A 15,368-nucleotide genomic window follows, 5' to 3' on the forward strand; every position below is an offset into this window, starting at 1 on the left:
AATCAGTACCAGGTTCTGAGGATTTATTTCAGGTAATGGTAGTCTCCAAGGGAAGACTGGAGACAAGAGAGGCATTGCTCTCCACACCTGGGTAAATCATGGCATCACATGAGAGCACTCAGACCTGCTGCCCACTGAGGAGGGGGCTGCTCTCACCAAAGGGGGAAGAGCGGAAGACCCAGGGCAGACGCAGCCAGTGGGTTCTACCGTGTGGCAGCTGGGGAAGGGGGAGAGCTGAGCCCTGCTTCATAAGTCTGCGCCTGATTTGGGAGAAGAAGAAGGAAACTGGTAAGCAATGGACAAGGGCAGCCTGTCTGTGCTTCTCCAAAGAAGAGGACACACCCAAATCCCAGGTTTACTTGGCCTTGATCCTAGCTGCCTCCTCTTCTCCTCACAAACAGGGTTCATTTCTCTTGTTTATATGGTAACCTCTGTCCATTCCCCTCTCACTCTACAAGCTTCCCTGCTTTGAGGACGTTGGCATTCCAGGCCTGGGGATCTGCCCTTCTTGCAGGTGAAGAACTCAGTTCAGCCAACCTCCTCCACTTTTTATCTTATTAATAACAATCATCAATATGATCCTTTATTACACTCTTGCCTCAGAACCAGCTTTACTCACATTGTCTCTAATCCTGACAACATCCCCCACAGGGCAGGTATTAATTTTCCTACTTTTCAGAGGCTCAGAAAGGTTAGGCTACTTCCTCCAAGGTCTCACCAGCAAGACTGCAACCCAGGCCTGTTTAACTTCCAAGTCTGGGCTCCTTCCTGTACACCATGCTTCCTCACAGGGAGTGGTGGTTCCTTCTCCCCTTGAGGAAGAGTGAGTGGTGGTAATAAGGGATAAGGGGGTGTACGCTGGATGGTGGGGCCCTCACCTGTATATCAGAGATGCAAGCACCATAGCCATCAACACCAGCAAGATGCCCACGAACAGGGGAGCCTGCCCAAGGCCTGCCTCTTGACCTGTGAGCAGAATCCCAGGCACAGCTTCAGTCAGTGTCTGCTCCCTGCCAGATAGCCTCTGCCCACTCCCCTTCATCCTAGCTCTTGTCCAAGTACCTACCAGGCATGACAAGCTGGGTGCTGACCATTGCCAGGCTGTTGGCATCAGCCAAAGACACATTGAGGCAGTAGGTCCCTGAGCCACTCTTCAGTACCTGGTGCAGAACCAGCTGGCAAGCTGGGTTGGGTGCGACAGGCTGACACAGCCGCTGGGCAGGGGGCTGGCACCCTGGCGATGAGATGTCCATACAGGCTTCCTTGGGCAGCCTGAGAAAGGTGTCAGTTTAGGTCAGGGGGTCTAGGAAGGAATACTAGACTCCCAAGAGCAGGGCAATCAGTGGGACACTCACCCGCCTTGGCAAGACACAGTCAGCTCAAACGCATCCCCTTCGCTGGAGGGCACAGCCTGCAGGATCTCAGCACTCTCAATACCCTCTGCAAAGTTGGAAGATTTTTAAGTCTGGATTCCTTTCCCCAGCCTCCCCAACGGCCCCTAGACAGAAAAGCCCCAGGGCTGCTCCCCCATTCCCACCCCTGTGCTTTCAAATGAAAACCCTGGGATTTGGGTATTCTTCTTGTCCAGGTGAGTAACTCCTTTCAAGGTATGCTTCCACTGGCCAGCCCCAGGCAGCAAACGCCTCCCTCCACCAGCCCCCAAAGTAGGCAAGACTCACGGACGATGTCCAGAGTGAGGGAAAAGGAGCCATATCGATACAGAACACAATCCAGGGGGACTTGTCGCTTTACCAGGAATAAGGTGGCTGTGCCATCCAGCAGGGGGCTCTGGGAGCCTGGCAGGAGAGGATTGAAGAGGCAAATCAGGAGACAAATGACTCACCTGGAAACAGAGGCCAAGTAGGCATTTTTCCAGGTAGAGCTAGGGCTAATGGATCCAGACTTGGAGTCAGACAAGACCTGGGAAGTCCATTTTATAGGTAAGGAAACTGAGCCCCAAAAGGAGAAATGACTGCCCAAGAGTTACACAGTTAGGGACAGAGTTGGAGTTTTAAAAAATCCCAAATATTTATCACACCCCATACTGTGCCAGGCCCCAGGCTAGACACTGGACATCTCTTAAGTCATCTAAGTATCAATATCTCATTCCTCCCTTTTCAGTGTTTCTACCACAATCCCCAGTTAACCTGCTTTGGGATGGGAATCGGGGGCAGGAAATAGTGTCAGAATTTGTTCAAATGTAAATAAATAGCAAACTTTCCATTTACACTTGAACAGAAAGTGAAATATAGGGGCCAGCCCTGGTGGCCTAGTGGTTAAGTTAAACACGCTTTGCTTCAGTGGCCTGGGTTTGGTTCCCCGGCACAGACCTATACTGCTCTGTTAGCAGCCATGCTGTGCTGGTGGCCCATATACTACAAAAAAAAAAAAAAAAAATAGAGGAAGAGGGGCTGGCCCAGTGGTGCAGCGGTTAAGTGTGCATGTTCAGCTTCGGCGGCCCGGGGTTCGCCGGTTCAGATCCCAGGTGTGGACATGGCACCGCTTGTCAAGCCATGCTGTGGCAGGCGTCCCACATATAAAGTGGAGGAAGACGTTAGGAGGATGTTAGCTCAGGGCCAGTCTTCCTCAGCAAAAAGAGGAGGATTGGCGGCAGATGTTAGCTCAGGACTAATCTTCCTCAAAAAAAAAATAGAGGAAGAATGGCATGGATGTTAACTCAGGGTGAGTCTTCCTCAGCAAAATAATAATAAAAGAAAAGAAAATGAGACATAAATATTATGTAAATAATCACAGTCTGTTCCCTGGCCTTCCTCTCAGGCAACACCTCTCCTCAGACAGAGAAGCAACAAGCTCTCTCCCCATGGCCTAGGGGAAAACCCTGATTTCCTGAACTCCAGATCTATTCCATATCATTAAGAGGGCCTTGAGGGCTTTAAAACCAGTGGGGGCTCTGAAGGGACTCCACTGCTAAGCAAAGGATTGGGTAACATCTGGTTCCTGGGTAAAGCAGCTCTTTAGAGTAGTGACAAATGCCCCACCTCAGTGAACCTCATTCACACTGGCCCTCTTACCTGTAGTTCCTTCTGTAGGCATGAATGGGCTGGCATCTGGACCCTCAGGCTCAGGGGTGGGTGCCTCTCCAGCTGTGGTTTCCACCAACTTTGTAGCTGTTACCTGTGCAACTGTGGTTCCAGAGGGCTCTGGAGTTGACACTTCAGGGGTCATACCTTTAGCCTCTGCAGTTGGCATCTCTGCAAGTGTGGTACCTAGGAACTCTGAGGTTGACACCTGTTCAGGTGTAGTACCTATGTCCTCTGCAGTCGGCACCTGCACAGGTGTAGTACTTATGACCTCTGTGGTTGGCACTTGCACAGCTGTGGTTCTAGAGGGCTCTGCAGTTGGCACCTGGCCAGGTGTAGTATTTACAACATCTGCAGTAGGCACTTGTCCAGCTGTGGTGCCAGGGGCCTCTGCAGTTGGCACATATCCACCTGTGGTGCCTGGAACTGGGGAGGAGCCACAGGAGGTGAGAGGAATGGCAGCCTGCAACACCACCTGGGCAGTCACTGGGCCAGACTCTAGGTAAGTGTGAGTGACCACAAGTGCCCTTGAGATCAGGGTCCCGGTACTGTCTCCAAAGTCCCAGGTATAGGAGAGATCAACCCCAGCCAAATAGCCACTGGGGTCATGGAGCCGGAGGGCAAAGGTCAGAGGTTGATTTTTCAGGAAGTGCTTGTTCCTTCCATCCAAGGCCTGCAGCTGGGACACGCTCACAGAGAAGGGCACCTGGTCTGGGATTGGAGCCAGAAAAGGTGAGAACCAGGCCAGGCCACAGCTTGTCTTTTCACAACCACACCCTCTAACCCCAAGCTGACTAATTGGCCCATCACTGGCTCCAATCCCCACATTCCTCTGTCCCTAGGTCTTTCTGGCTCTGCCCCTTTAAGGTCACACACCATTTCCCTTTCCAGTCCAGCCAAGCCCCTCCACCTTCTCCTGCCCTGCAACTGATCTTGCCCCTTCCTAAATCCTTACCAGTAATAGTGAAGGCTGAGCGGGAGTGAGCGAGGGGCACGTAGCTCTGGGACCCCCGGCGGTGGTAGACAGTCACTTCCATGGAGTGTGTACCCAGCGCTGCTGTGCCTGTCCCAATGCTCAGCCCCGACACTGGGCCCCCCAGAACTTGCCAGTATTGGCCTGAGGTTTTCGGAAAGAAAAGTAGGAGGGGTGGGGGTTACTGTTCAAAGGGGACTGAAGGGCAGGATTAGAAACAGGGCACCAGAGAAGGAAGGTCTGGAGAGGTATTAAGGATGCTTATTTCAGAGGGTGTTTGGAAGGTTGTGATATGGGGGGCAGGAAAGGAGTCCTAATGAGATGTTCCATGGGATGGAACTATAATTGGAGAAGGGCTCCCAGAAAGAATTATAATAGAGCGAGTTGGAAGGGGCTAAGTCCTATAGAAGAGGAAGGAGCCATGGGGGAAATGAAGATTAGGGAAACTCACAGAGCTTCAGAGGTGGGACCAGAGAGAAAGGGGATCAGGTAGGAAGAGGAGAATCCAACTGTAGATGACAGGCCAGAGAAGGGGGTCCCTCACCCCAGGTCTTCCAGACGTAAACAAAGCTTCTCCTCTGAGACAGAGGGCCAGATGGGCAGGCCCCTCCATCAGGGAAGATGCAGGTATCATCAGGTTCCTGGGGATACACTGGCTGTCCTCGCCACACCTGGCTCCCTGAAAGGTAGATAGAGAGTCACCCTCAAACCCTGGCATTCCCTTCTATACACCAAAACCCCTAACACGGCTCCCAGAGAGGGGCTCTGGAACACTCCCTAGCTACGAAGTACATTCCCCTTGTATAACCCATTTGGGATGGTGTGGGAGAGAATGGAAACTACAATTAAATATTCATTTGTAGATACTTCTTACAACACGACTGACAAACAATAATGTACAACTGAAATTTCACAAGATTGTAACCTATCATTAACTCAATAAAAATTAAAAAAAATATATTCATATGTAGATACTTAGGAAAAAGATTGGAAGGCCATATATCAAAATGTTTAGAGTGCTCTAGCTAGTGGGATAAAAATTAAAATAACAGCACCAGCTAACATCTACTGAGCCTCTATTATAGGCGAGGGAAGGGTGTTATGCTCAATTCTTTGTATAATATCAAAACAACTTTTCAAGGTAGCTATCATCCCCATTCTACAGATAAGGGAATGGAAGCACAAAACAATTCAGTAACTTGCCCAGGGTCACATGCTAGCAGCAAGTTTAAATGCAAGTCTGTCCAACTCCTAGGTCCACTGGGTCTTCTGTCCCCCATTTTAGAGACTATAATTTTTTCTTCTTTTTGCTTTCTTTGTGTTTTCTAATTTTTCTATCATGAATATGTATTACATATATAATTTGTAGAAAAAAAAAGGGGGGAAGGGAGCATTCTCTGAACTCATTGGGGATATCAGGGAATTGGAGCCCTTAGAAGAGGGCCTAGAGTAGAGAGATACTCACCATTGATGATGGTGTTGTTGGCCCAGATGACCTGCCCATCCGGCAGCACCTTTTGGCTTTCAGGGAAGTGCAAGGCAATAGAGAAGGAGGCATTTGCCCCAACCAGTGTAGGCCCATCATTACTGATCTTCAGGGCCACCTGGCCACCTGGGAGGGCAGCTGAATTAGTGGGACTCCTTGGCTTCCCCTCCCCACATGCCTTTTCCCTTCCTATCTTCCCAAGCTATATCCAACCCAGTTCTTGCTCCTCTCCCTACCCCATTCCCACCATACCCTCCAGAAATTGCCAAGTTCCCACCTCTCCAACAGTCAGGCCCCTGAATTTCTGTCCACTCTGGATACAGCTGCCTGTTCCAGGCTTTAGTCCTGAGCTGCCTTGAGACACCGAGCCAGTTCCGGTCTCTGGGTCCTAAAAGGAAGGTACCATGAGGGCTCTAGGATCCTCACTCAGTCCCTTCTCAGAAGATAACGTCATCCCACGTGGCCCCACTCATTCTCACATTCAAAGTGCATTTTAATTTACTGAATACTCATCATGTACCAAGTACTATGCTAGGTACAAAGGACTTAAGAAATTATAAGACATGGCACTGAAGCAATTCAAGGTAAAGTATAGGAAATGGACATATACATAAATTACTATAATTCAAACCACTGTTTAATATGAGCCATAAGAGACATACACAAAGTGCACAAAAATGGCAAACTAAACAGATTAGTTCTACTCTGGTGGATTGGGAAAGATTTCAGTGAGGAGTTGGCCTGTGGGATAAGGCCCAGCAGGAGCAGATGCAAGGAGGCATGGAAGCACATGGCATGACAGGGGACTACCAGCAACGTGGTTGCTGAGCCCTGTGAGAGATGAGGCCAAGAAGACAGGTTGGGGGCTTTGAGTGCCAGGTGAAGGAGTTTGGCCTTTACCCTGTCAGCAAGGCCACCTCCGAAGATTTTGTTTGTTTGTTTGTTTTATTGAGATATAATCACATACCATAAAATTCACCCTTCAGAAGCTTTTGAATATGATCCAATGTGTTTTAGAAGGATCACTGGTAAGAAGTGAGGAGGAAGGATCAGAGGCAGGCAGAGATTGGGGGCGGGGAGAGAGCAGATAAAATTATTCTAACTGACCAAGAGAGAGATCTGAGAAAAAGGGTTGTGATGGAGCTCCATATGCCTTACCCAGATCCAAAAACTGCCAACATTTTGCCACATTTGCTTTATCCCTCCTTTGTTACTGTTGTTGTGTTTTGGCTAAAGTATTTAAAAACAAATCCCAGACATCTTGCTATTTTAACCCTACAAATGCAGTATGTATCTGTAAAAAATATGAACATTTTCTTGAAGAAGCACAATGTCATTTTATACTAGACAAAATTATCAAACTCAGTCCATATACAATTTCATGGATATCCAAAAATGTCTTCTTATGATTTTAAAAATCAGGATCCAAAAAGTAAGCACAATCTTTTAAGAGCCTCAGGTGGATAAGTATGAACAGAATGTTTCCAGAATACACTAAGGAGCATAATAAAAGGATAAGACTTGAAACTGCGGCATGAAAGAGGGAAGTCAGATCAAGGAGAACTTCCTAGAAGTCTGTGCGACCCGGGATCTGGAGATAGAAAATGGGGACTGGGATATGAGGTATATATTTCAGCACACCAGAAACTATCCTCACTCCATTTCTAATGCGTCCTGGGAACCTAGTTGATTCCGCTGAGGGAGGATCTGGAAGCATCTCACTGAGCATCCCACCACTAGAGCAAGAGAATCATAAGATGCCCTATTCTTTCTCCACTCCCAACCCTCCCTCCTCAGAGCAGCACGGGACATTCCAGACCCTCTCACCACCCCTACCCCCACCCCTTGCTCCTGTCACGAGGCCTCAATCCCCCAGAGCCCTTTCATGTGATGCTCAGCTGAGACCCTCTGCCTGTCTCTTCCAGCCCCAGAACAAAAGCCTGGGCTGTGTTCACCCATTCCATTCCAAAGAGGGGATATTGTGCCTCCTTATTCTTCTTATCCGATACCACGTTCTCTTACTTCTCCCTTTAAATACGCTATCCCAATTGTCTGAGACATTGCTTAAAAGAGTCTCCCACTCATTTCACCCCTTGGAGCCCCTGCTCCATCTCACTGCCCAGGGGGCCTCAGAATTAAGGCCATAAAGACCCACTGTCCTCTTGTCCTTCCAAGCAGATGGGATTATTTTCAGGCTCAGTCCCAAATCTCAATGTGGGGAGGGAGCTCAAGCACCCATGTCCTCACGTAAATTAAATGGGTATCTTCCATTAGGAGAGGAAAAACCAGAGCAGGTGTGCAACCCCAAATTCACACTTGTTCATCTCCACACAACCCGCACTCACCTTCTGTGGCCCCCACAGCCAGAAGAGTACCCATCACGGCCATATGGAGAAGGCATCTTCTGAGCACTGGATCCATCCTCTTCTTCCAGCAACCAAAGGCGCTGGGAGACTGGGACAAGCCCCTATATAAGAAAGGGGTTCTCATTTGCATAGCCCTTCCCCCTCTCCCTCCAGAGAGGGTCTGGGAGGGGCAGGAGGACAGAGAAAGGCAAAACTGACAAGGGATCCTGGTCCCTGGACATACCACTACTTAATGACAGTTTCTCGTTTCACTGAGTCACTTTCGTCTTGAAATACTCCATTCCCCTGGGAAAGAATTAACTGAAGGGCAGCTACATAACACGTACCGGACACACACAATTCATCATGGGAGAGTGAATCAATCTGTTGTTTGAGTCACACCAGGATCCTCTCAAAAAGCCAAAAAGAGACCCTGCATGCAAAAACAGAGAGAGACAGTATCAGGGTAGGCTGAGAGGCAGAGGCAACGACTCCTCCGAGCCCCAGGAAACCCCTGAGATTCTCAGCTTCCTGCTCTTCGAAGGAGGCTCCCTGGGCCAGGTGGAATGTAATCTTAGGACGATACCCGTTTTTCCTAAGGGTGGTGAAAACGGTGAGTTAGAGATCAGAAAGTCTCTAAGGACACAGGTAGCAAACTCGAGCCCAAATTAGGTACTTGGAAAAAGGTGTTCAGCCTCTTCACCGAGGCAGAAACTTGTCTTAACGCCCCTCAAAACAAACTCGCGCGGGAAGGTTATTTGCGGCCAGGGTCGCTGGGCTCGCCCCTCCGCCTCTGACGTTGACCAATAGGAAGGGCTGGGGGCGGAGCCAGGGAAACGCGGGAAGGAGGGGCGGGGCCTCTGGTGGCGGCAGTGAACTGGGGGGAGGCGGCAACATTGTTTCAAGTTGGACAAATTGACAAGAGCGAGAGAAACACTGCGTTCCATCCCGACCTGGGGCCGAGGTGCTGAGCCCTGTATTTCCCTCCTTGGTCCCCCGAGAGCCGGGGCCCGCTTTCCGCAGGGTTCCCAGGCCGCCCCCTCCTGGGCCGGGCTGACCCGGCTCGCTAGCGCTTCATGGAGAACTTCCAAAAAGTGGAAAAGATCGGAGAGGGCACGTACGGAGTTGTGTACAAAGCCAAAAACAAGTTGACGGGAGAAGTGGTCGCGCTTAAAAAAATCCGCCTGGACACGTGAGTGGCCTCTGTACCCCGGACTCCTAACTCCGGAGCTCCTTGAGTGCCCCCACCCCCACCCCAACAGGCGGGTAGCCGTCCAGGGACCGGAAGGTAGCAGGGAGGGACTTCTTTTGAGGTGAAGAGGTGGATTGGAGGACAGTAGGTTTCCCTGTGGAGCGTATAGGGCAGTGTAGAATCTATGGGAAACTTCCTCCCCAAAGCCGGGTGATACCTCCCAACCCCCGCCCCCGAAATGTGCCGTCAGAAAGACTCAGGAAGAGTAAGAAGGCCTCCGAGATGGGGTCCAGGACTCCCAATGGAGCTGGGTTTTGTAGGAACTAGTGAAAAGTACCTTTCTGAATGAAAAGCCCTTCCTACTGTCCAAACCCCACCCTCATCTTAGAATTCTCTCCCTCTTCCGAAAGAATGACAGTTGAACCTCACTGGCGCCTCTAGGGAGGCTGGGTGCTGCTATTCCCTTTTTTCCCCCCTCTATGTTCTCTCTGTTTCACCTTCACCAGGAGGCTTTACTCACCTATCCCTGGGAGAAGAAATAATGACCTTAATGTGTCCAAAAGCCACTCCCTGTCCACCCATGAATTAACTCCTACAGCCCCCTTTCTCTTCTCTGACTTTCCTAGGGGATGCTGGGGTGGTGTCCTCTTGCAGGGGTGGGAGGGGGAGAATAAGTGGACTAGGGGAAAAGGAATATTTGTAACCACATTCCCATCTCTGCTTTCCCAACCTCTCCAAGTGAGACGGAGGGTGTACCCAGTACTGCCATCCGGGAGATCTCTCTGCTTAAGGAGCTTAACCACCCTAACATTGTCAAGTAAGTATGTATCTGGGGAGGTGCTGTGGTAGCAAAGGAGGATGCCTTCTGTCTGTGAAGTCTGGGCATTTCTCTCCCTCACCTCCATTCCTGGACCTCTCTTCCCTAGGCTGCTGGATGTCATCCACACAGAAAACAAACTCTACCTGGTTTTTGAGTTTCTGCACCAGGATCTCAAGAAATTCATGGATGCCTCTGCTCTCACTGGCATTCCTCTTCCCCTCATCAAGGTAATCCTTCCTGTCAACTCCTCCCCGTCATGGGAATCTCGGGGGGACTGAAGGCAGGCAATTCAGACTGAGTGATGATTTGTAATGTTGGCTTCCTTTTCAGCCCTCATCCCCCTACACACACACACACACCCCTTTCTTTGGTGGTTCTTTCATTGCTCATTATGCTTCTTCACTTCAAGGCTGGGCAGGAGAATCAAAGAAGTTGAAACTTGAGTGAGTCAACTTAGTAGCTCAGGTGGAAGGTCAGATGAAACTCAGATAAATAGGGCTTCAGGGCACTTGGTAGATTCCTCTGAAAAGTTCTTCCACCTGTTTGGTGGGAAAAATAGCCAGTGACTCTCTACTGTCTGTTTTAGGGCTTGATTCTTTACTCCCTGAGCTATTTTCAATCTATCAGCAAATGTTTATTCAAGGCACATTTATTGAACACCTTCAAGGTGCTAGGCACAGGATATGGAAAAGAGATGCAAAACTGAATAAGACCTGTTCCTTATCCTCACTGGGCTGACAATCCAATGGGAGAAACAGCTTGTAAACATGTAATTATAGTCCAACATAGTAAAGGTTTAGTAGAGCTTTGGAGCTACAGAGCAGACCCTAATCTGCTCACTGTGATGGAGAAACACAGTCCTCTCTCTCCCTCCCTTGTCAGAGCTATCTGTTCCAGCTGCTCCAGGGCCTAGCTTTCTGCCATTCTCATCGGGTCCTGCACCGAGACCTCAAACCTCAGAATCTGCTTATCAACGCAGAGGGGGCCATCAAGCTAGCAGACTTTGGACTAGCCAGAGCCTTTGGAGTCCCTGTTCGTACTTATACTCATGAGGTGAGTCCCTCTCTGCATGTCTTCTCTGAACTTCCTGGGAGGTGTTAACAAGGGCATTCACAAAGTTACTAAAAATATCTGCCAGCAGTTTCTCTCTCAGTAGATGGAAAGTATCTCTGACACCCCAGGAGGTCTTAGAGTATGCACAGAGTTCATACAGTAGGGTTAACTGGCGTTTGACAGATACCAAGCCAGAAGAGCTGGATGGCACACCATTAAAATTATGACCACTTCCTGGGCCTGGAACCACCCCACTTGTCTGTCAATAGCCATGCTGTGGTGGCGGCTCACATGTAAGAACTACAAGAACTTACAACTAGGATATACAACCATGTACTGGGGCTTTGGAGAGGAAAAAAAGAGAGAGGAAAATTGGTAACAATTGTTAGCTCAGGGCGAATCTTTCCGAGCCAAAAAGAAAAAAAAAAAAGAAAATTATGACCACTTGTCTCAAGTTTTCCAGGAAGGTCACAAATTGGGGGTTCAGAAAATATGGTCCCCAGAGCCATGGGCTAGGCTAACTCTGGGCTAAGAAGTTGTATGTAATCATTTCCCTTGGGGGAAGTCAGAAGGAGGGAAGGGATGGAGGGAAGGAAGCTGCTTGTTAAGAGGCTGAGAGCAGAATAGTGTTGAGGAGCTGAGATGTGGGAATCTCCATGCCCCTTTACCAACCCTCACCTTCCTACTCTTGTCCCCCAGGTGGTGACCCTGTGGTACCGAGCACCTGAAATCCTTTTGGGTTGCAAATACTACTCCACAGCTGTGGACATCTGGAGCCTGGGCTGCATCTTTGCTGAGATGGTACGAAGGCATGCCCTAGTTCCACCCAGCCCACTCCTCCCCACGTTTAAGAACAACAGAATTGTTTCTTGGCCCAGACCCATGGCCCTTCTATTATTTCTCTAGAGTAGCAGGGTTCTTTCTCTAGAGTAGCACCAAGGGGGTTGGTGGGGGAAAGATAGGACTGTTGTCCCTGATGTCAAACACATGTTAGGATATCCTCAAAGAGCCTTAGTATCCAGTATACATCTCTCATCCCTGAATTGAGCTAAATAACTTCTGCAGCTGTTTTAGCTTTAGTCTGCATATATTTGGGAGAGTGAATTCCATTTAGCATGTCCTTCATGGCCTGTAGACCTTACTGTAGGGTGCCAGGAATGTGGTGAAGCCAACTGCATTCACCTTATCCACACCTTTTATTTAAATTGCAGGCTTAGATCACGTCCCCCTTCAACCTCTGGCTCTTCAGATTGAAGGATCCCTAAGGCCCAGCCTTATATGGGAGCTCTCATCCCCTATAATACAGCAGTGGAGTGGGCTGAGTTTTCAAATCAAATCAGCAATATGTTTTGTGGTCCTTTATCTGGGTTGTAACTGGGGGCTTGGAGACCAATAGCCTACATATATAATATATGTAATGTGCATTTATCCCCCAGTGCATTACCTTACAATTGCCCATATTCCTCTCTCAATTCATCCAAAAATATTTGTTAAGCACCTAGTGTGTACCCAGCACCATGCTAAGTGCTGTGGGGAACACAGAAGAAATGGAAGACACAGTCTCTGCCCGCTGTGCTCCTATCTAGAAGTGGCTGCATCACAAGGAGGGGGGATGACCGCAGTGTCTACCCCACACCCCGTGAGTGGCTTGGGATCCCTTTGCTACATGTCAGTGGCACCCCAGACATTCACCCCCTCCCAGTCCCACCCAGCCTTGGGGATCTACAAAGCCATGATTGGGGGAAGGAAGGAGGGGGCGAGGAGACAGATGAAGGGACTTCATTGTCTCAGGCTCTGTGTGACTGACCCCATGAAAGGCCCTGGGGAGGGAGTCATGGGGCCCTGCTGACCTTCCACTGCCTGTGGGAACCTCCATTGTACGGGGGCAGTTTTGACTGACGTCAATGTGAGTCTTGGCCTTTCCTCTTTCCCCATTTTCAGGTGACCCGGCGGGCCCTATTCCCTGGAGATTCTGAGATTGACCAACTCTTCCGGATCTTTCGAACTCTGGGGACCCCAGATGACTCGGTTTGGCCAGGAGTTACTTCCATGCCTGATTATAAGCCAAGTTTCCCCAAGTGGGCCCGGCAAGATTTTAGCAAAGTTGTGCCTCCCCTGGATGAAGATGGACGGAGCTTGTTATCGGTGAGAGTGGAGGGTGGGCACCCATTTCGTCTCTTTCACTCCCCCAGGGCAGGGTTTGTCCAGGATGAAGGAAGGATGAGACCCTCCACTCTGGGTCTCAGCATTTCCCTAGTCCCTGCTTCTCTCCTGGTTGGCACACCCTCCAGATAAAGGGAGGAGGGAAATGGGAACTCTGCCTTGGGTAAAAAGAATTCTGGTTTCCCAGTTTCTTGGAACACCTGCTACCCATTTAGTCCACTGTCATATCACTGAAGTCAGCATACATCTCTCCCTCTAGCAAATGCTGCACTACGACCCCAACAAGCGGATTTCGGCAAAGGCAGCTCTGACTCACCCTTTCTTCCAGGATGTGACCAAGCCAGTACCCCACCTTCGACTCTGATTTCCTTCCCTAAGCCACCACTCCTAGGCTCACCTTCTCCTCCGGGAGGGGGTGTGTGTGTGGGGGGGGGTCTGATCTGGCTTGGCCCTGGGCTATTTGCCCTCCCATCTTGTCTGGCTGCCTTAACACTCACCTTCTTCTCTCAGCCAGCCAACTCTGGAGATACACAGGTGTGGAGGGGAAAAATGGGTGAAAATGAAAGGAAGCTTCAGTATTAGATGCACTTAAGTTAGCCTCCACTACCCTCTCCCCTCCTCTTCCTTGTCGCTGAGGAGGGCTGATGTTTAAAAAAAACCTGACTCTTTCCCCTCCCCCCACATAGGGTTTGCCATCCCAGTCTCTGAAAGTCCCGCAGTTATTATTTCCCGTGTTTGGGACAGCGGAGACCCCAAGCCTCCTGCAGCCACTGTGTTTGTAAGGCCAACTGATACCAAGGGGGAACTTTTGAAAACCAAGCAAAACAAAAATATAGGAAGGGGCCTGTTTTAAAGAATTAGGTTAAAAAATAGATCCAACCAGTTTATACCTTAATTTTAGTGTTTCATCTCCCCTAACAGTCTGGGAGACTCAAGACTCCCAGTCTCCACAGTCTGCAGTAGAAATGATGGCCCCTACACCGCTTGTCTGTCTCTCCTATGGGCAAGGGTGTCTTCAGAGCCCTGGGACAGGCATTGTGCTTCACTGTGGCCTTATGAGGCAAGTGAAAGATGTTCGAATTTTTCTCTTCCTGTTAAGAGTCTTAATTCTTCAGGCGCCAGGGATCCTGGCTCCTGTCTTCCTCTAAAGGCCATCCTGTAGGAGTGGAAGTTAGGGTTTAGACATCATTTTGAGAATGCTGACACTTTTTTAGGGCTGTGACTGAGCGAGGCCATTGGAAAAAAATATTTCTTTAAGAGAAGGATGAACAATTATATTTATATTTCAGGTTATAGTAGTTTTTTAAGTCGGAGTGGGTGGATTTGTTGCCGTGCACATCTTGGGGTTTTGTAATGCGAATGTTTAAAAAAAAAGCATTTTTTTCTTTCTATGATTTTGTCTCTCTTCTCCCACCTCTTGTCCTTGAGTGTTCTTGCTATTAACATTATTTGTAATTTAGTTTGTAATTCATTAAAAAAGTTCCTCATTTTATAGTTCATCTCTTTCCTCTACTTTTGTGTATTTATTTACTGAAAAAATGGTGTGAGAGAGAATATAAATGTGTATATGTGATAATTGGTTTCAGACCTCCACTTTTCCTAATCTCTCTCTGCAGAGCTACCCACCCTACCCCATTTTGCCTCTATGATGCAGTTGGGATAATGCCCCTATTACAGCTGGGGAAACTGAAATCCTAGGTATTTCCTACTTCACTTTCCCCATAACCCTGCATCTACCCCGTCCCCGACAACACACACACACATACATACATACAAGGCGGCAGTTACAGAATTTCAATGTTAGGAAGCGCTTAGAAGCAGCAGTGTGGTTGGGAATGGGCTCCATGGGAATTCACCTTGACACTGCATTTCCCACTAAGCTCGTCGTTTTCCCTTCTTTTGCATATCACAAACAGCGAACTTTTCTAAAGATATTTTATTCACATTTGCATATGATTCGGACTATGTCAATTGTATGAAAAATTATTATGAGGGGCTAAAAGCCTCCGCAAGCTACTGCTTCATGGAGTTGCCATTCTCCCACCCCGCCAAAAAACATCTCAGACCGTCACTGATCACCCCAAAGACTCCTGTCCTCTGAGGCCCCACTAAAAGGAGGAAGCACCGACGTGATGGCTACTTAAATTCCCGGGCGCCGGGTCTCCGGGAGAGGTATTTCCCTTCTCGCCCGCGAATTTGTCATAGAGGGCGGGGCGCTAGAGGCAGCCCCCGCCAAATCCAGGGGAGGGGCGAAGGTCAGCAGCGGCCTGCCTAAGGCTTCTTTCAATCCCGCCT

General features: G+C 49.1%; 2 protein-coding genes across 4 annotated transcripts; one reads left to right on the forward strand and one right to left on the reverse strand.

Annotated features, from left to right (window-relative positions):
- Nucleotides 1-8: 8 nt before the first annotated feature.
- On the reverse strand, nucleotides 9-8,634 carry PMEL (premelanosome protein). Of its 2 annotated transcripts, XM_044755855.2 has the most exons (13): nucleotides 8,432-8,634; nucleotides 8,193-8,278; nucleotides 7,846-7,967; nucleotides 5,778-5,888; nucleotides 5,480-5,626; nucleotides 4,559-4,693; nucleotides 3,997-4,158; nucleotides 3,033-3,752; nucleotides 1,680-1,796; nucleotides 1,356-1,440; nucleotides 1,067-1,272; nucleotides 879-966; nucleotides 9-260 (listed from the first exon to the last, which is right to left on the reverse strand). In XM_044755855.2, the coding sequence occupies exons 3-13, from the start codon at nucleotides 7,919-7,921 to the stop codon at nucleotides 119-121; spliced, it is 1,989 nt and encodes a 662-aa protein (XP_044611790.1). In that variant the 5' UTR covers nucleotides 7,922-7,967; nucleotides 8,193-8,278; nucleotides 8,432-8,634; the 3' UTR covers nucleotides 9-118. The 2 variants fall into 2 exon arrangements, with proteins under 2 accessions (XP_044611790.1, XP_070350085.1); XM_070493984.1 differs by lacking the exon at nucleotides 8,432-8,634 and having other exon boundaries at nucleotides 8,193-8,329.
- A 45-nt stretch (nucleotides 8,635-8,679) lies between these two features.
- Nucleotides 8,680-14,572, forward strand: CDK2 (cyclin dependent kinase 2). Of its 2 annotated transcripts, XM_014857243.3 has the most exons (8): nucleotides 8,680-9,037; nucleotides 9,777-9,854; nucleotides 9,964-10,084; nucleotides 10,740-10,910; nucleotides 11,610-11,711; nucleotides 12,406-12,549; nucleotides 12,852-13,055; nucleotides 13,333-14,572. In XM_014857243.3, exons 1-8 carry the CDS (start codon nucleotides 8,922-8,924, stop codon nucleotides 13,435-13,437), a joined length of 1,041 nt encoding a protein of 346 aa, XP_014712729.1. In that variant the 5' UTR covers nucleotides 8,680-8,921; the 3' UTR covers nucleotides 13,438-14,572. The 2 variants fall into 2 exon arrangements, with proteins under 2 accessions (XP_014712729.1, XP_014712730.1); XM_014857244.3 differs by lacking the exon at nucleotides 12,406-12,549 and having other exon boundaries at nucleotides 8,684-9,037.
- Nucleotides 14,573-15,368: the final 796 nt, after the last annotated feature.

Source organism: Equus asinus, chromosome 22 (assembly GCF_041296235.1).
Source record: "Equus asinus isolate D_3611 breed Donkey chromosome 22, EquAss-T2T_v2, whole genome shotgun sequence".
NCBI lineage: Eukaryota > Metazoa > Chordata > Mammalia > Perissodactyla > Equidae > Equus > Equus asinus.

Bases quoted from the DNA above. Each gene is read 5' to 3' on its own strand.
- PMEL (XM_044755855.2), bottom strand. From the start codon at position 7,921: ATGGATCCAGTGCTCAGAAGATGCCTTCTCCATATGGCCGTGATGGGT. The intron at 1,441-1,679 runs GTGAGTCTTGCC...CCAACTTTGCAG, and splicing joins CCTCACTCTGGACATCGTCC to AGGGTATTGAGAGTGCTGAG. The intron at 1,273-1,355 runs GTGAGTGTCCCA...CACCTTTCTCAG, and splicing joins ACTGTGTCTTGCCAAGGCGG to GCTGCCCAAGGAAGCCTGTA.
- CDK2 (XM_014857243.3), top strand. From the start codon at position 8,922: ATGGAGAACTTCCAAAAAGTGGAAAAGATCGGAGAGGGCACGTACGGA. The intron at 10,085-10,739 runs GTAATCCTTCCT...CTCCCTTGTCAG, and splicing joins TTCCTCTTCCCCTCATCAAG to AGCTATCTGTTCCAGCTGCT. The intron at 12,550-12,851 runs GTGAGTGGCTTG...CCCCATTTTCAG, and splicing joins CAGTGTCTACCCCACACCCC to GTGACCCGGCGGGCCCTATT.